General features: G+C 50.9%; 1 protein-coding gene and 1 long non-coding RNA gene across 4 annotated transcripts; one reads left to right on the top strand and one right to left on the bottom strand.

The window, feature by feature from the left end:
• The first annotated feature begins 1,015 nt into the window (after positions 1–1,015).
• JSRP1 (junctional sarcoplasmic reticulum protein 1) lies at positions 1,016–19,098 on the top strand. 3 transcript variants are annotated; one of them, XM_084614747.1, is made up of 7 exons: positions 1,016–1,157; positions 5,255–5,392; positions 9,167–9,213; positions 13,801–13,951; positions 14,682–14,834; positions 16,393–16,487; positions 17,478–19,098. In XM_084614747.1, exons 2-7 carry the CDS (start codon positions 5,275–5,277, stop codon positions 18,042–18,044), a joined length of 1,131 nt encoding a protein of 376 aa, XP_084470873.1. In that variant the 5' UTR covers positions 1,016–1,157; positions 5,255–5,274; the 3' UTR covers positions 18,045–19,098. The 3 variants fall into 3 exon arrangements, with proteins under 3 accessions (XP_084470873.1, XP_084470872.1, XP_084470871.1); XM_084614746.1 differs by lacking the exon at positions 1,016–1,157 and adding an exon at positions 2,523–2,682; XM_084614745.1 differs by lacking the exon at positions 1,016–1,157 and adding an exon at positions 2,675–2,808.
• Positions 6,646–13,059, bottom strand: LOC311513118. Its single transcript, XR_014709658.1, has 3 exons — positions 12,617–13,059; positions 10,625–10,726; positions 6,646–6,934 (listed from the first exon to the last, which is right to left on the bottom strand). It is a non-coding gene; the product is annotated as an uncharacterized lncRNA (long non-coding RNA).
• Positions 19,099–19,191: the final 93 nt, after the last annotated feature.

Genomic DNA, 19,191 nt, shown 5'->3' with positions numbered 1-19,191 from the left:
GCCAAGATCTGCCCCAGGTATTGGCCCACAGAATACCCATGATGTGGGTTGCATTACGGGAGGAAACTGGCTTTTTGCATTTCCCTGTTTTAAAAAACTATTATTTAACTGTGCAACAGAATTTTTGCATTAGCGCCTTTTGTGGGGTATTTTGTTTCCTTGTTTTTTTAAGGGGGGAGGGAGGAGGTTAATCATGTTAGTATTTAAATATTCCCAGTTAAGTTTTCAAGCACCCCCACAATACAGTGGCAGGGGCAGCTATCAGACTGAGTGCGATGGAAGGAGAGGGGCTAGGGTGAGTTCCTGTCTGTTGCTGGTTGGCTGGAGCCAGTTCCTTGCAAGGCCGGGTTAACAGGGCAGCAACACAGCTGTGAGCAGACCTCTACACAGCAAGGTGCCCAACTTTATCCCCCTTCCATGTGTGGCCCCATCGTCTTCAGTCGGACTCATGAGAATAAAGGTTATAGGAGCAGGTCCCACGTTGGAAGTTCAGCCATTTGAGTCATCTGCAAATAAAGAACCTGCTCTTGACACTAGGAAATAATGTCCGTTTTTTACCCTTCTGTAACTTCAGTGTCTGAATCCACTCCGCCGGATTCTCCTCTTGCATATGCTGTTGGAAATGAGGAGTTCCTCAACTCAAGGTAACTGCATTTGCTGCTATTCAGCACTCTGCCGTAGCACTTCACAAACATTCATTAATGAAGCACTTTGCACTATTGTGCTCTCAACAAGCTCCAGTTTGGGGAATGAACATTTGACAGATTTGCAGTCCCGGCTTCCTAGCACCATATTCCTGTCGGGGTATTCCCAACCCTATTGCTTTTCATAGGCTATCCCTTCATCCTTCCCATCCTATATCCCTGCTATGTGTAACATCTCCATGGTTCCCTTGTTCCTGAGAGCAGCCAAGGAAGCAGATGGATCTGTCATGAAAGGAAGCAAATGAGCCTCATGTTATTCTCTCTCTCTTTCAGAGTGAAGTCAGACCCTCTTCTGTCTCCCCGGGCTGAATATTAAAGCTATGGTGGCATTAGCTTCCTGTGATTGGTTGATATTTTGCTCTGGCAGAAATCAGCACCTGTTGCTGTATATTACTCTGTAGAGACTGAGCCAGACAAGAGGCTGAAGGCAAGACGGCTGCATTCAAGCCCTAGGTATGCCTTTTGTGGGGTTTTAACTCTTTTCAGCGAATACAGGAAAACCCATGGCCATGGAATGCTTGCCTGGAGTCCGAAGTTAGTTGCTGGCTAGCCGGGGATAGATCTGTGTACGGAAAGAGCCTGTAATTCCGCTATCTTGAAGGAGCTGATGGAGCGGGGAAGGGGGCTATTTTTGGAAGCTTCCTTGGTGTGAGTTAGTCGTGGAGTCACACTTCAGATCTTGGACCTGAGCTCGTCTCTGAAAAGTCGTTGCTGACATGAAGGTAGAACTGTAGGATTATTTATATGTTACCTCCATGGTGTCTACAGACATGTTAGGTTCTTTATGGAGTCCTGCACTAAGGCATGTACAACCAACAGACCAAGTGTATGGTTGTGTGCGGGGGAAACACTCCATAAGACATTCTTAGGTGAGTCTTTAAAAGGATTCAGAGGGCAAAGTGGAGGAAGGAGTTTGAATAGCAGAGACTATGTGTGTGAGCTGTAATTGCTACATTTGGCCTACGCAGTTGTCACGGTGTTAGTATCTTAACTGCTACTTTGTAAAATGCTTTGAGATCTCAGAGATCTGACCCATGAAACCAAATTCTGTTCTGCTGGCTGGTGTAACCTGTTCTATGACCATTTGGACCCTCTACTCTGTTGAACACATGCTCAGGGTTCAGCTGATCGCCATATTTGGGGTCGGGAAGGAATTTTCCTCCAGGGCAGATTGGAAGAGGCCCTGAGGGGTTTTCTCCTTCCTCTGCAGCATGGGGCACGGGTCACTTGCTGGAAGATTCTCTGCACCTTGAAGTCTTTAAACCACGATTTGAGGACTTCAAGAGCTCAGACATAGGGGAGAGGTTTATTGCAGGAGCGGGTGGGTGAGATTCTGTGGCCTGCGTTGTGCAGGAGGTCAGACTAGATGATCATAATGGTCCCTTTGGACCTTAATATCTATGAGTCTATGAGACCCAAGCTGTCAGCTTAGGCTTCCTTGCTTTGTGAAGGCAGGGACACATGATGGGTGTGAATGGGGTTCCAAAATGTCCCTCATTCAGCTGTCGGAATCCTGAAACAATGGTGTCTGTGTGTAAGCACGCGCCACCTCCCAGCCCAAAAGTTCTGTCAGATGTGGTACGGTATAAATGGCACAGGTAACAGCCATGAGTGGGACTTCAGGGTCTCCATGAACCACATTTGGTATTGGCAGCTGATAGACCTCTGGTTTGTAGCTGTGTCACAGCCCTAGTCCAGTTCAGCACTTGGGAGGCAGGAGCAGCCAGTGAACTGGCGGAGGAGACGGAGAAATTCCAGCCGGGCTCAAGTTCTGTCGTCACCTCCCTTAACGCTGCCTGGGAAAGGAGGTTTCCTGCAGATGGAGCCGAGCAGCCGCAGCCCAGGACGGGAGAGAAATCGATGACTCAGCGCTGAACTGTTGAGACTGAAAATTTCCCTTCCTGGCAGACAGCAGCCTCACTCTCCTGTTTGCACAAAGCTTCTTGCTCCTGCAGCATCAGCCCAGCTTGGGCACAGGGTGAGGACAAGGACTTCATTGTTAGAATAGAGGGACACAGAGGGCAACTGGGGCCCTTCACGTCTTCAGGCGTCCCCCTGTGGCTACAATCTTCGCAACCAATGGCTGGTGCGGTGCCTAGGACAGGTACTGGAGCCCTGGGGATAGGTTTGCTATTCGGAGACTCTACCCAGGGACAAGGAGCTGAGCCCAGAAAGGGGAGTGAGCCCAGAATTTCAGAACTCACTGTGCAAGCCCTGCTTTAGGAAGAGTCCAACTCTGAACCTCCTAACAGTTAATGCACGTACCTGATGCATCCTGACTGCCCGCTAGCCTTAATCAGTTGAAAATGGGGAGCACAGAAGATTGCATTGGGGAGCAGCAGCACTGAAAGTGTTAATTGCTTTGGGTTTAGCGCATTAGAACACTGGCATTCTGTTAACGATAGCAGGCCGACATTTCCACAGCACCTTTCGCCTCAAAGGGCTTTCGACATGGGAATTGCTTCACCTGTCCCTGCAATGCAGCTGTCTCCAAGGTGGAGCTCTGCGGCGGTTTAGCAGGACGCAGCAACGCCGCCCAACAGTTAAGAGCAGGTCGCAAAGCAGACGTGGAATTTGAGGGGGAAGTTAGAGACAGTGGCAGTACCCAAATTGGAAGTGGCTCAGAACACCATGGTTTACACCGCTATTTTTAGAAAATTGCCATAGGGTCTTTAATGATGACACACGGGCTGGATCTCAGTTTTATGTATCCAAATTCCAGTAGAACATGGGCATTTCAAGTGGGGTGCACTGTTCACAGGATCTTAAGGACCTGTGGTGTTTTCCTGCTGTGATCCATGGAACCTTGATCCTTTAAACATATCTATGTTGTAAGGTTTCGGGTGTAATGGGCTGAGCAGCAGACTGGGAGCCAGGAAACTCCTGAGATGTAATCCCAGTGCTGGCCCTGACTCCTTCTGTGGCTGAGTGACTTAACCTCTCTGTACCTCACATTATTCCTCTTTAGAGTAGGCCTAGCCCGCAGCAGGGTAGTGAGAATGTGTGACAAGTCTTTGAGATCCTCCACTGAAAGGCTCTCTGGAAGTGCTGCGGCTGGTACTGTTTGTACAGCAAGGCTAGTGATTGCTTGCAGCGATGTAGTCACACATGTATATGTTTCAGAGTAGCAGCCGTGTTAGTCTGTATCCGCAAAAAAAGAAAAGGAGGACTCGTGGCACCTTAGAGACTAACCAATTTATTTGAGCAAAAGCTTTCGTGAGCTACAGCTCACTTCATGGGATGCATTGAGTGGAAAATACAGTGTGTATATAAATCTCCCCAGAGAACATGAAACAATGGGTGTTACCATACACGCTGTAAGGAGAGTGATCAGGTAAGGTGAGCTATTACCAGCAGGAGAGCGGGGGGAGGGGAAAAAAACCCTTTTGTAGCGATAATCAAGGTGGGCCATTTCTAGCAGTTGACAAGAACGTCTGACGAACAGTGGGGCGGGGCGAGATAAACATGGGGAAATAGTTTTACTTTGTGTAATGACCCATCCACTCCCAGTCTTTATTCAAGCCTAAGTTAATTGTATCCAGTTTGCAAATTAATTCCAATTCAGCAGTCTCTCCTTGGAGTCTGTTTTTGAAGTTTTTTTGTTGAAGAATTGCCACTTTTGGGTTTGTAATCGAGTGACCAAAGAGATTGAAGTGTTCTCCAACTGGTTTTTGAATGTTACAATTCTTGACGTCTGATTTGTGTCCATTTATTCTTTTACGTAGAGACTGTCCAGTTTGACCAATGTACATGGCAGAGGGGCATTGCTGGCACATGATGTCGTATACCACATTGGTAGATGTGCAGGTGAACGAGCCTCTGATAGTGTGGCTGATGTGATTAGGCCCTGTGATGGTGTCCCCTAAATGGATATGTGGACACAGTTGGCAACGGGCTTTGTTGCAAGGATAGGTTCCTGGGTTAGTGGTTCTGTTGTGTGGTGTGTGGTTGCTGGTGAGTATTTGCTTCAGGTTGGGGGGCTTTCTGTAAGCAAGGACTGGCCTGTCTCCCTGTGAGAGTGATGTGTCGTCCTTCAGGATAGGTTGTAGATCCTTGATGATGCGCTGGAGAGGTTTTAGTTGGGGGCTAAAGGTGATGTCTAGTGGCGTTCTGTTATTTTCTTTGTTGGGCCTGTCTTGTAGTAGGTGACTTCTGGGTACTCTTCTGGCTCTGTCAATCTATTTCTTCACTTCAGCAGGTGGGTATTGTTGTAAGAACGCTCTCCTGCTGGTAATAGCTCACCTTACCTGATCACTCTTCTTACAGTGTGTATGGTAACACCCATTGTTTCATGTTCTCTGTGTATATAAATCTCCCCACTGTATTTTCCACTGAATGCATCCGATGAAGTGAGCTGTAGCTCACAAAAGCTTATGCTCAAATAAATTGGTTAGTCTCTAAGGTGCCACAAGTCTTCCTTTTCTTTTTACATGTATATGTGTGTCATTCGGGCACTCCACCTGAATTCCATGGTCTTGGATGCCAGTGCTCCCCCTTGCCAGCTGCGTTGTGTGCTGAATGCAATGCATTTCTTTTACCCCTCTATTTAGCAAGACTCCCTGGAAGCGACATGGCAACAGGCACCTGTGAGGTATTGGAGAGAGACCTGGAGTGTCCTGAGGCCATAGAGGAGCTGCCAGGGCTGGCAGAGAGCATTCCAAGGCTGTCGAGGGAGGACGTGAGAAAAGGTACCTCACCCCCACGGTGACGCTGGTCTTCCCCAGCAATGGATGCACAGGCTATTCTTGCATCCAAGGAGTTAAAAGGCCTTTGGTCTGTGCTGACACCATTGGAAATGTTCTTTGAGGTGTCTTGTGAGGGGATTATATGCTTAAGATCCTGATCTTTGCATTGAGAATGGCTTATTGAAAATTATTAAGTGACCTTAGAACTTGCAGAGAGCTTAGTGCGGGCTTTTCGAGATGTGGTAAGATCCATGTCAGGAATGTAGGCCTTGGACTATTTGCCTCATTCTTTAAAGGTGACCTCTAAAGGAGAAGATACGAGATTTTTATGCACAGTTTTGCTTCTTTATATAGCATTGCATTTTACTTAAAAAAGGCCCAACAGAAGATTTTAAACGTTCTCTTTTCTGCATGTTTGCTTATACTAGGAATTCAGGGCCGTTGCACTCTTTTTCCTAGAACACCGTATGGATGTCTGGGGAACTAGTAGAGTTAAAACATATATAGCAAGAGAGCAACACTGGATTGAGAGGGGAAGTCTTTTATATTCAGACTGCATAAAATATTTTGGATTGTATGGTTCTGGGAATGCCTGTCACTCAAACCCTGACAAACAGTTGGGAGAAAAGCTCTTTTGTTAAAGATTCCTCATTTTTGCATCTTTAATCAGAAAGTGGTTCCAGTCTATAACTCTGGGTCTTCTTTGGGATATCAAAGACTCCCTGTTTTCTGGAAGACCAGATTTAACATTCCTGGTATTTCTAATGCAAAACACAAGTAGAATTTTGTAATTATTAATAAATAAATTAGGCCTTCTTTACACATCAGAAAGAAAAAAGGGACAAATTCAATTGTTCTTCTCTTGACATCACCTTTTAAATTACATTTCAGGAATCTGTATTTTCTTACTATTCATTGGTCCATGATTAGTGCTAGGGCGTGGAGGTGGGGAATCTTACTGGTCCTGAAAGTCCTTTGGTAGTCCGAAGGTTAAAAAATTCCAGAGCTTTGATGAACATTTACACACATCATATGCAATTCACACCCAATCCTGCCCCCCACTGAAACTAAGGAAATTTTGCTATTGACGTCAATGAGGCCGGATGGGACCCGTAAATACTGTAGTTTGCCCCAAGATAGACAGAGCCTCATTAAATTGAGGCATTATTTTAATGAGTTTATGTTGAACATTGATACATGCCAAACCAATGGAAATAGAAAATGACAGTTAAGAGCTAAATAAGGAGAAACCCCATCATGCAATGACTGCATCATCGTATTTACTGTATCAAGCCACCGGAGAAATCCAAGTACCAATCTGCTTTTCCTTTTAACATCACATCACAAATGAAGCGTAACAGCCAGAGTCTCAAGATCCAGTCGTAAGGACCCGATTTTCAGAGGTGCTTTGTATCTGCCACCAATTGCAGTTTTGGGTGCTCACTCTGCTAACGCTCAGGCCCCTGGTACTACATGCCATTGGAAAGCTGGGATCCCTTCCGATGGGGCTGCTGCAGGGCTCCAGTTAGTGGGCTGTAAATGTAGCTGTGGAAGTAGGTTGGGGGGGAGTAAGATGGTAACCCAGGGGTCAGTGTCTCTCAGTCTGCTCTGACTAGATATAAACATTATATTCCACTGGAAAACAAAAATTCTCAGCTTCCCAGGGGGTTATTGTCATCTTCTGTAGTGCAGGGGTTTTCTGAGATCTCAGCTCTGAAGTAAGGCTGGGTTCCTCAGGCTAACTGTATTTTAGATCACTGTTTCAGGAATGACAATAACCAGCATCCAGCCTGCAGCCAGTGTCCTTTTCTAGCCTTGCAGATCATACAGCTGAGACACTGCAGTCCTGGGGGATTTTTCAGGGGATTCTTGTGCATTTTTCAGGGGATTCTTGTGCATCTCAGGTCATTAGTCACTCAGACTCTATCAGGTTAGAACAGAGGTGGGCAAACTACGGCCCATGGGCCATGTCCGGCCCATGGGCCATGTCCAGCCCATGGGACCCTGCTGCCCGACCCCTGAGCTCCTGGCCCAGGAGGCTTGCCCCCTCCCCCCGCAGCCTCAGCTCACCGCGGCCTGACCCGGTGCTCTGGGCTGCGCGGTAGCTGGCTCCAGCCGGGCGGCGTGGCTGCCTGTCCTGGTGCCCTGGGCGCTGCAGCTGTCGTGCCGCCAGCCACCAGCGCTCCAGGCAGCGCGGCAAGGGGGCATGGAGCAGGGGGGGTTGGCTAGAGGGCAGAGGAGTGCGGGGTGGTGGTCGGGGGCGGGGGTGTGGATAGGGGGCGGGGCGGTCAGAGGACAGGGAACAGGGGGGTTGAATGGGGGCAGGGGTCCCAGGGGGGCAGTCAGGAAGGAGAGGGGCAGTGGGTGGCAGTCAGGGACAGGGGTTCCAGGGGCAGTCAGGGGACAGGGAGGGGTGGATGGGACAGGGGTCCTGGGGAGGCCGTCAAGGGACAGGGACTGGGGGGGGGGGGTTGGATGGGGCAGGAGTCCCGGGGGGGCATATCAGGGGCAAGAAGTAGGGTGGGGTCAGATAGGGGGTGGGGGCTGGACCACGCCTGGCTGTTTGGGGAAGCACAGCCTCCCCTAACCGGCCCTCTATACAATTCTGGAAACCCGATGTGGCCCTCAGGCCAAAAAGTTTGCCTGCCCCTGGATTAGAGAGGGAGGCCCTCAGCCATTGCCAGTCAGTTTGAAATACAAAGGGACAGAAAAGGGACAGAAGACCTTAGTGAGCTATACCTCCCCTGCACGGTTGCACCTGTGCCTGCAGTTTCTAGCACTGCCTGACGTTGACCCTGTTTTCGGTGCATCCCTGGAGCAGAGAAGGAAGCCAGGAGGCCTGGCCAGCAGCTAAATGTGTTTTGAGGGGAACATCACTGTTTCTCCCTCAGCTTTTTTTTTGCCTGGGAGGTCCAGGGAGTTTGTCCCATCACTTCCAGTAGCCTGGCGCTTGCCAGCTAGAGGCTCCATTCCTGCACCCAGATTTTTCTTTTGAAGGCCAATTGGGCTGCTGCTGTGAAAGTGAATTTTCAGTGTGGCAAATTGAGAACTGGCTTTTAACTCCTGCCTACTACGTCTAATTATATGTGTGAAAACCTGCCTTGCTGAGCGATTACTTATTTGAGAAAAGCACCCAGACATCTTCCCCGGTAATTGCATCCTCTTCACTGCACAACATAGCACTACTTCAGCCCTGGGATCCGGCACGAATTCATGGGCCACGGGCAGCATGGTGACAGTTTTCAAGTACATAAAAGGTTGTTACAAGGAAGAGGGAGAAGAATTGTTCTTCTTAACCTCCGAGGATAGGACAAGGGGCAATGGGCTTAAATTGCAGCAAGGGTGGTTTAGGTCGGACACGAGGAAAAACTTCCTAACGGTCAGGGTGGTGAAGCACTGGAACAAATTGCCTAGGGAGGTTGTGGAATCTCCATCATTGGAGATTTTTAAGAGGTTAGACAAACAGCTGTCAGGGATGGTCTAGATAATACTTAGTCCTGCCATGAGTGCAGGGGACTGGACTATATGACCTCTCGAGATCCCTTCCAGTCCTACGATTCTGTGGTCTATATAGAGGCTAGGACCTTTGGGTCCAGATGCACAGCTCCTTGAGTGAAAGGAGAATTTATTGATGTGGTAGTAGTAAGGCTTTTATCTTCTCTGCAGGCCAGCCACTAGGTGGCAAGATGATCACATGCTATGAGCCCCTCGTGCTGTCCATACTTTGTGTTTATAACATAATGTATGTTTTATCTTGCTTGCACTTGTTTTTCACAGATGCTGAGGTGCCACAAAGCGAAGAGGAGGTAAACAGCAGCTCACATGTAAGTAGCATCTGTCCAGTAACCCTGTTTATAACTATCTCCAGCCTTACGGTCTCGATGCTGAAGGCCCAGGCGATGTGACACTAGACGTTTGCAACAGCCCTTAACGGCCTACAAAAAAGGCAGCAGAGGCCTGGTCTTCGGATCTTGGGGGGCAGGGTGGGCCCTTTCCCAAGTTTTGCCTGCATATTTGGTACATCCAGTTAAATCAGCAGCAGGGCCTTGGATTCTTATGATTTTGATAGATTAAATTAGCCCTGGTGAGAGGTGCTGGATTGACAGCCTTGGAGAGTGAAGGCCTCCGTTTGCCCACAGGAAAGGTGCAGGTGCAGGGCAAGCACCCACTGTATTGTCGTGACAATGTGCCTTAACTCTGGCCAGGAGGGGCTGCCCCTGTACGTCGGAGGGGAGTCCCATGGCCCATTCAGTCCTGGGCCTCAGATTGCCGGAGTGGGGAAGCTTTCTGTTGGGACTAGGCCCACTTCCTATCAATCATTTAACACCGGCCACCACACAGCCATCAGATGGAAGCCATCTGCAGTTCTTACCAAGCTGGGCTGGACCTAGACATGAAAGGCTCCATGGCTCATTGTCCTAATCCCTCCATTCCCTGGGGGAAGAGCTCGTGGCATGTGCTCTCAAAACTTCTGCTTCATCAGCTCCAGGACTTCTACAGGAGTAAGGACGTACAGGCTCAGATCCTCCCTGGTATTTAGGCCCCTAACTCCCATTGATTTCAGTGGGAGTTGGGAACCTAAATACCTCTGAGGATCTAGGCAACAGTGCCTCAGAAGGCCTTACAGTAGAAGAGGAAAGCAGCAAGGAAACCATTGCTTGTTACTTGTAGGCATAAGACATAGCTTGACTCAGGGGAACAGGGAGGAAGAGACCAGTCACAGGTGTGGAAAACTGCCTCCCATAAACTACTAGGGCTAAGGGGTTATGCTCAACTTGGCGTTGTGTGAGGCAGCAGGAGAGAAGATACTGGGCAGGAAGAGCACCGTTACTAAGCATCCAACAAGCAGCAGAATGTGCAAAGGAGAATAGGCTCTTAAAGATTATTGAAGAGCTGGGATGTGGGGTGCAGGTGCTCAGGGGTGCTGATGCAAAGGAGAGTTTGGGAAGCTGATGCAGATGCACTGGGGGGTGATAGAGGAATTTCTGGGGTGCCAATACATTGGGCTTGTGGGGAGTTGCTGAAAATACCACTGAGAACGTGATAATGGAAGAAATAAGACTAGGAGCATTTATCAGACCTCCTGCCTACCTCATCCCATAACAGAATAGCAGGAGAGAACTCACTGAAATGAAAAGGAAGCCAATTTTCTGAGAGAAAACCTTCTTTAGAACATCACGGTGATCAGATGGACCAGTACACAGCCCCCTTATGGCCCATCAGGGCACAACTCACCCAGCCTCAGGTATCCGCTGGTAGGTCACAGTCTCTCATGGGGTCCAGTGTAGCTGGGCATTAACCCTCCAGCCAAGGCACCCTTCAGTCCTTTCCAGGGTACTAAGGTCCAAGGAAATCAGGAAAAACCACAACTCAAAACAGGGAAATGCAGCAAACCTTCAGTGGGACCCCACCCTTCTATTCAGGGCTTTGTCTTCCAATAACCAGTACTCCAGCCGTTCTCCTAAGGGTCAGTTCATCCCTTATCCACCCAGCGACCTACCCCAGTCTCTGGGCTGTAAGCAGGCTTCTCTGCACTCCTTCTGGGCCAGCCCTGCATTGGGCTAGGTCTCCTTCTTTTAACCCCTCTCTCCATGCCAGCAATTTGCTGCAGGGATAGTGGGGCGGGGTCAGTTGGGTCTAGTGACACTAGCTAAGATAAAACTATAAAAGAAATCAGTCCTCCTGCTTCAAGGTGTAAACTAATCCTCAGAGGGGGTCAGGACTGACTCCCTGCAGCAGCTGCTTTCTCACAGTTCGATGATTCCGTGAGGGTTTCCCACCTTCCCCTGAAGCACATTACATTGGCCACAGTCAGATCCAAACTACAGGACTGGTTGGGCTATTGGCTTTATGCAGGTGAGGAAATTCCAATGTTCCCCACTGGGAACAAAAGCAAGAGTCCTTTCTGTCGGCAACATTTAGCTGGAAACATGGCCTCCTCGGGGCTTTGTGGGGAATCACAGCCCACCCATGCGCAGTCAGAGCCAAAGGTATCATCAGTCAGCTGTTGCTGTCACTGATCCGAGTTGACTGGCAGCTCTCCCCCATCTGCTGTGAACCGGTGCCTCTGACACATTTATTGATGAGTCAGTCGTACTGCACCTCTGCAGTTTGATTCATGGGGGAGCCCTGGTCTCTCTGTACCCTAGCAGGAAGGGACTAGAACCAGAACCAGGCCTCGATGCCTAATTTATCTCCATTTCTAAGCTCCCTCTCTCCAAAGGATCCGTTGTCCTCTGGGCAGACACGTCAAAGCGGATTAGCGGCTGCAGCTAAGCAGTTCTGCAAAGCGCTTGTGCTCAGCAAAATGCCTTTTACCAAAGGTTTGGCTCCCATTCACGTGCCAGGGATTCAATCACATAAATAAAATGAACCCAACAAGAGTGTGATTGTATCCCGAGCTCAGCACGGCACCGCTTCCCCCCACAGCCCCAGCCAGTTTCCAGAGGAGGCTCTCTGGGGCGGAGTGGGACAGTGCCCTGGGGGGTATTGTATAATGCAGGAGTGTTTAGATGCAGAGCGAATACAGAAGGGGATTCTAGTAGATCTCTCACACTGTGGCTGATACTCGGACCCTGTCAGGTTCAGCTTCACAGTGGATCCTCAAGCAACATGTCGAGCCTGTGAGATTAGACCGAGAGTGGGGTAATGAATATTTCCCCTACCCCTGAGGTTTTTCCCTTTGTGCTGCCATCTCTTCTCTGGCTTCTAGGCTTTGACACTCAAAGAGCACTTGTTGGCAGCCACTGTACCACCACCATTGACTCCTCAGTGTGCCATGGCCCGCAGAGTTTGGCAGGCCCTGAATAGGGCCTCATGAGAATGGATCCAGGGGTACAAACGTGGCCCAGCGCAGTCATTAGCTAAACTGCCCACGTGCAGCATATGGAATCGAACCGCTCCCAAATATAGGCCTTGTCACTTGACCGCAGGGAGAACCTCCAGCAGCTGGCACTAGTATTAAAGTTTTATCCTCTCTAGGCAGCACTTGCTAATGGGCCTCATAATTGACTACGTGTGAGTGAGTCTGGCTCTCTCCAGCAGAGGGCAGTGGTGCATCTCTTCCCCCCCCCCCCCCCATCACATTACAAACTGCAGCCCCCCTCTGTCCTTGTTCCCTTCATTAGACCCACTCTCCCGTCCTCTCTGCCTGCCAACGACTCTTCCCTAGTGGTGGGGCGGGGGGGACGCACTGTAAACACGAGAGCTGTGAGCCGCCCAACCAGCCTTGCCGGGAACTGCGTTGCCGTCTCTTGCGAGTCCCACAGATTGGTCAAGGCCAGGAGGCAGTCTGTCCAGTTCATCCACCTCTGGGGTGGAGGGTGGTAGCTGTTTAACAGTCCTTAGTCCTCGATAGTTGGTCAAGAAGGGGAGAAGAATACCGTGCTGAGAATACCGTGCTGGTATATGGAATCAGTCCGCCTTAAACAGGAGGTGTTTGCTAAAGAAAATGGCGAAGTGCAGACAGACAAACGGCCAGGGTTTCACACAGATTGAGTCCCAGCTACGTGTCTCCTCTTTGCCAGGCACCACGTCTTGTCGAGAAGTCTGTGCAGGCAGCATCTAGAGACATCTGGTGGATGAATCATATCTTGCAAACATCATTTCAGATCATTGTCGCTTGTTGCTGAGGGGATCCAAACTGTCTCTGGTTTGGAATGTAGCTAAGACACCAGGGTAAAAGCCTCCACTGTTGTGATGACCAGAATGGGTCGGGGCCTTGGTTTTACATCTCATCTGAAAGACAGCAGCACAGCCCCCCCGCCCCAGCACTTTGCTGAGGCATTGGCTCGATAAAGTATCAGAAAGAAGAGTGCTACCTACCAAGTCATTTCCTACAGGAGCAGGCCTCCTCTTAGAGGCCTCCTGCCCCAGGACCTGGCCCAGCCCAGCCCAGCCCAGCCCAGCCTTATTTAACTTTCAGGAGCTGGTGTGATCACAGTACCCTTGCCATTTTTAGCTTAGCATAGCTGTATATGTTCATCTTATTTCTAGCCACCTGTCACATCCTGGCTGAAACATCCTAATGTAATTGCCTCCATAATGTCCATCAGCGGTGAGTTCCATAAGTCAAGTATACATTGTGGAATGTATTTCTTGTTTCCCATATTCACGTCTTCCAATCATGTGACGGCCAAGGTGCCAGGCACTGAACCAGGGACCTCCAGCGAATACAAGCACAAGCTGTGGAGCAAAGCAGCTTCCTAGCTAGGGCCCTATCAGCCACCTGCGCTCTCGACTGGGGACAGAAGGGGCCCTAGAACACCCGTGCACCAGTGGGTTACAACCACACTGCTTGTTTTTTCTCCATATCAGTTGCAGACAGATCGCTTGAGCGGTTTTGCTTCTCTTCCCCTGGCTGCCCTGTTTGTGCTGGCCATGTGACACATTCACTTTCCTTCATCTTTCAGGGGATAGAGAAGGAGGAGAGGAACACGCTGCACGTCGTCGAGAAGGATCTAGACGAGTTTGTGGAAAGCATGATTGACGCCCCAGTCACGGAGAAGACAGTGACGAGGGTAGAAATGGTGGAGGAGACAGCCAGCTCTGCTTCGCCACAAGGTACCCTCGTGTGTAGTGTGTGGGAACATAGTGGATGTACAAATCCTCTCTTTAAAGCAGCTTAGCAATTCTTGTGTCAGTGCGTGAGGCACAAACCCTTCGGTCTCCATTTCTCCCATCAGCCCGGGAGCGCTGAACCCTAAAGCATGGTGATAGAAATGAATTCTCTTCTCCATCATCCTAGTCCAATTCCACGGGGAGCTGCAGGTATCCACCACCTCTGAAAACCAGGCCGCTTATTGAGCTGCCAAACTTTAGGGCCCTGCTTTTGAAAATGTTGACCTAAGTGGCTTGCCCCTATTGAGTCACTGAGCCTGAAACAGAATCCAGGAGTCCGGACTTTAGTTATCCAGCCGACCCCATGCTGGACAGTTTATAATAGGCCCATTTTGAACCTTGCCGGTAGAGCCACACAAAATTGCACAAACCGGAGTAGCTTGATTCCCTCCCCGCAGGGGGAGCCAGTGAACCCCAGGTGGAGCTGGGTGTGAGGATCCCCACTTATTTCCTCTCCTCCTTAGGCTCCCAGCCCTGCGATGGGGACACTCCCCGCTAGCTGGGATACAACGGGACAGACAGGAGTCCCTTGGGATCGTACCATTATGTCTCCTTTGTGGCCAGACTAGGTGACGTTAAGGGATCCCTGTTCCCCCTCTTAGCATGCTTAGCCCATTTCCCCAGGTCAGGCCTGCTCCCCTACTGTCACATCACTTTCTTTGTGTCTCGCAAGTTCCCAAGACCCTTCCCACGAAAAGGAAGGCCGAGCCCTGCACCATCAGCCCCATGAAGGAGGAGAGCCCCTGGGAGGGGCTTACCCTCAACAAGTGCATTCTGGTCGCCTCCTTTGTCGCTCTGCTAAGCATGGGCTTCCAGGTCTTCCAAGGTGAGAGACGTCAGAAAGCGAGGCTGGGAGCTGCGCAGCATCGAGGGTCGTCCCGGGGAGCAGCCTGTCCTGGGGGGTGCTGGGCTTGGAGACTGACCCCCCTTTGCACACCCAGGGGGCGCGGGACCGAAACACAGGACTGGGACGGGTGGGGGGGAGCTAGCTCTGCTGCTGACCATGTAGCGCGTTAATATTAGCAGTGCCAGCTAGACCCCATTGTGCAAATTACACAGCAAGTGCCATCTCTGCCTCAAAGAGCTTACAGTCACCCCAGGGAAGACCAGTGGGAGGGGAAGCAGAGGCACAGAGAGCGAAGGGACTTGCCCAAGCTGGCATAGCAGGTCTGCGGCAGAGCTGGGTCTCCGCACTCCAAGCCCAGGGCCCAGGGATTTTGAGCAGATTGGAAAGCAAGAAGCGAACTCCTGCTGCCAGATAAACTTGTTGGGCGGTGTCCGTACTGGGTCCTCGTGCTAGCCCAGGACAGATGGACAGGGCCGCGAGCTGCAGGGCAGATTGTGGCCATTTTCTGTCATTTGTTGGGACTCAGACTCCTCCAGCAGAATTCTCTAAGCCTGGAAGCTGAGGATTTAACTGTGAACTGGAATTGTGTAAAGAAATCTGTTTGGGAGCCCAAACCCATCACCAGATCTCTGTGCACACAGGAACCAACCAGTTACAGAAGCTCCTCCAGCACTTACTAGCTAGGGCAGCAGAACTGAATCATAGAATATCAGGGTTGGAAGGGACCCCAGAAGGTCATCTAGTCCAACTGAGTAACCTGTAACACCTAGATCCGTAGGGTAGTGTTTTCAGACTAGGCACCACCAGCCATACTGAGACCGGGTGGTAAAAGAGGGCTCAGGCAGGGCATCCAAAAAAATCAAAAAGGCACCCACAAGTAGTGGGCACTCTGAAAATGGTGCCTGTCCTCGCTCTGGGCCTTAGTTTCCCCATCTGTGAGGATAATGATAGTTACCTGCCTATCGCCCAGGGCTTGCCTACATGGAGACACTAAGGAAAATTAATCCAAATTAAGCAAAGGTGTAAATTTAAAGTGGATTAGTTAAACCACATTAAATCCTTGTGTGATTATCTTATTCAGATTTAATTCATTTTGGAAGCAAATTAAGCAAACTCTGATAAAAGCCATTTTTTTCTGAATAAGAGCATCCACACAGCAAGTTAATGTAGTTTAACAAATCCACTTTAAAAATTAATTTGGATTAATTTCCTGGAGTATCCCGTATTGACAAGCCTCCACAAGGCGGAGTGAAGGCAAGCCTTGGTACTGCACTTTGTGAGCCCTGGATATTATAGATCTAGAAACAAAATGGATCCACACCACCTGTTCAGATCTGAACCAGCCTGTCCTCCTTGTTCAGGCAGTTCTAGGTCAGGCTTTTGGTTTGGGCCTATTTCTAATGCATTCCCCATTGAAGTGTAACCAGCTCTGGGGTGGAAAGCAGCAGCTGTGTACCAGCACACAGGAACACTGCACAGTCTTTCCCTCTGTGCATCTCCAAAGGGCTGAACTTGCCCACTGTCTCCCCCTTCCCAGACGTCATCGACATAGACGACGAGGTTCCCGAAACACAGCCCAGACTGTGGGCCCAGCCTGAGCGCAGCCTGCCTGAGGATGGTGCTGGCGAGAGGGTAAGGCGAGGAGCCGCAGTGCAGGAGGGGCCTTGGAGGCACCATCTCCGAAAAGCAGCCATTGGGCTCTGCGGCGGGAAGAGGGGAAGGTTTTAACTCTGCCCTCCACTAGTGATAGCATTCGCGTGCTGGGCTAGAGGTCATGGCAGCGAAACCCATTTGGGGCACCCTGTCAGGGAGGGAGCTGGGGGGGGAGGTGTCTGTGTGCATTCCTCTCCTCCCCTCCCTCCCCCCAAGCAAACCAGAGAAAATCAGCCAGTACGTCATTGAAGCACAGAGCCCTCCGAGCCCCGAAGGACGGTTTCCACCTTGGACAGGGCCCGTCCTGCAGCCCTTACTCACACAAGCAGTCAGTCCCATTGAAATCAGGGGGTGACGCCCATCAGAAGGGCTGCAGGGGCAGGCCACAGCCACCTAGAGCCTTGGGACCCATTTAGAGAGGAGCCAGGCCAGTCTAGGCTCGTTGGGCCCAATCCTGCAAGACGCAGGCCCTTGCACCCCTGGAGTAGATGGAAACTGAGGGCACTTTCAGGGACACTCGCCATGTCCCGGAATCAGGCCGAGCTTCAGGAAGTGCTGAGGTGGTAGAGCCCTGGCACCAGATGCCCCCTGAGAAGGTCCCGTCTGCACTAGCAGGGACTGACCTTCCCAGCCCCTCTCTGTAACAGGTAGGAGGTCTGCCCTGCAGTCACTCAGGAGCGCTGACCTTGTCTGGCTGGCTGCTGCTCCAAGAGCCCTGGGGCCACAGACGAGCCTGGTAGGTCGCTCGTCACTGCTGGCCACGCCAGAGCGGGGCCAAGGCTCTGTGTAAACAGGAGGGAACGAGGGCAGGGTCCTGCGTGGAACTGCTTTTGTCTTCTTGAAAGCTGGCGTTAGCTCCAGCTACCATGGCAATGGCCGGACAGACAGACAAGGGTCCTGGCGCCCCGGGCTGGCCTAGGACCCAAGGGTAAGAGTGGGCACGTTGCCTTGTGCTGCTTTCCCCTGCAGGGAGAGCTGTGGTTTTTCAAGAACTGGTTGAGCTGGTTGGAGCCGGAAGAAGCAGAAGATCCAGAAGCAGAGGTGGAAGGAACGCAGCAAGACTCCCCAGCCAGGGCGGAGCCAAGAAGAGGGCAGAAGAAGCCGAGCGCGCTCGAGAAGGAGGAAGAGAAGCCCAGAGAGAGCATGGTAACTCAGCTGGAGAGAGGCGGCAAGAAGGAGATGCAGCCCAAGGACAGGCCGGCAGAGGGCCAGGCCAGCAAAATGCACAGGGTGCCCCTAGCAGGCTCTGAGGAGGAAGAAGAAGAGGAGGAGGAGGAAGAGGTACAGCAGCGCAGCAGCAAGAGAGCCCGGGGGGAGGGGAAGGAGGGCAAGCGGAGGGAGGGGAAGGAGCAGCCCAGGCGGGACGAGGGGAAGGGCCACCACCCCAAGCCCGACTCCCCAGCCCAAGGGCCAGGTCGCAAGGAGCACAGGCATGATGAAAGCTGGAAGCGGGACTCTAAGCAGCAGCGAGGCGAGCACAAGGGCCGGAAGCCATGGGAGCAGCACAAGTTCAAGGAAGGCAAGAGGCACGACTGAGAACCTGCCCTCTCGCGTCTGAATATTCCTGAGCAAGGCGGTTGAACAACACTGAATCTGGGGGCACCCAAATTCCCTGCCCTCCAAGGCTCCAGCCTGAAGGCAGTGCTTAATCAGCCCAGCACCAGCCTGTCCTTTCATCCCCGAGAGCCACGCTCACATGAGAGATTTGCTGGCGATTGTTTTCCCCTCCATAAACATTGCTTGTTTGCCGAGTTCCCCAGGAATTAAACACACCTGCCATTGATAGCTTTGTCCCTGCCTGTGGCTACAGAGAGGCAGGGGGGTTTTGTCATTAGAACCATGGAGTGGGCGGTGGGAGATATGAGTTCTGGTCCCAGCTCTGCCCCTGACTTGCTGGGTGGTGCTGGGCAAGTTGTGTCACTTCTTTGTGCCTTGTCTTTCCCCAGCTGTAAAATGGGGATGATGATACTTTGCTATCATGCCCAGGGGTTGCTGTGAGTGCAGGTGAGAAGTTTTGAGATCTCCATGTGGAGCCCTGCCTCAGCGCTGGGTATCGCTGCTGGAGTGGGAGAGCAGCCAGTGCTGTCATGGGCCTCTGGCACAACTTTGGGCTGCCCTGAGTTTGATGCTTAAAGGAGAGCCAAAAAGGGGGGGGGATGTTTGTCCTTTCTTGCTTCATGAGAGGTTCCCCACCAGAAATAGTTTTCTGCTTGTTTTGTGACCTTAGAAATAATCAGACTGTCCAGGTATTGCTGGAGAACTCTCTGGAGGTTTTGCGTGTTCGAAGAGCTCTCTCAGGGTCCACAGGTGTCAGTTTTTAACCTGGAGAGCTTTTCTCCCAACTGTTTGTCAGACATCTGAATTAAATGGGTGTTAACAAAACCAAACCAAAAGACAAAGGTTCTAACAGCCTGAATCGAAATCCCATTCCCTTTCAACGATTCAGGTTTCAGACCTCCATGGTGACCACGATGCTACAATCCTACTCGTTTTCCAGTCATCCCTACAGACTTCTAAGGAAAGCTGAAGGGCTAATGGCAAAGCCAAGCAGGTGGGTGCTGGGGTGGGGGAAACCTTCTAGTTCTTTCTAAGGCAGGAGCAACAAAGGCACAACCCCCTATTTTCCCGTGCGGCCCCGTTCAGGGGCAGTTTGAATGTACAGAAACACAAGCGAAGTGTGCTA

The sequence above is a fragment of the Lepidochelys olivacea genome, assembly GCF_965140295.1.
Source record: "Lepidochelys olivacea isolate rLepOli2 genome assembly, chromosome: 25".
Lineage (NCBI taxonomy): Eukaryota > Metazoa > Chordata > Testudines > Cheloniidae > Lepidochelys > Lepidochelys olivacea.
The sequence above is the reverse complement of the archived record's forward strand: the minus strand, read 5'-3'. Positions and strand labels throughout refer to the sequence as shown.

Bases quoted from the DNA above. Each gene is read 5' to 3' on its own strand.
- JSRP1 (XM_084614745.1), top strand. From the start codon at position 2,784: ATGGCTGGTGCGGTGCCTAGGACAG. The intron at 13,952-14,681 runs GTACCCTCGTGT...GTGTCTCGCAAG, and splicing joins CAGCTCTGCTTCGCCACAAG to TTCCCAAGACCCTTCCCACG. The intron at 14,835-16,392 runs GTGAGAGACGTC...CCCCCTTCCCAG, and splicing joins GGGCTTCCAGGTCTTCCAAG to ACGTCATCGACATAGACGAC.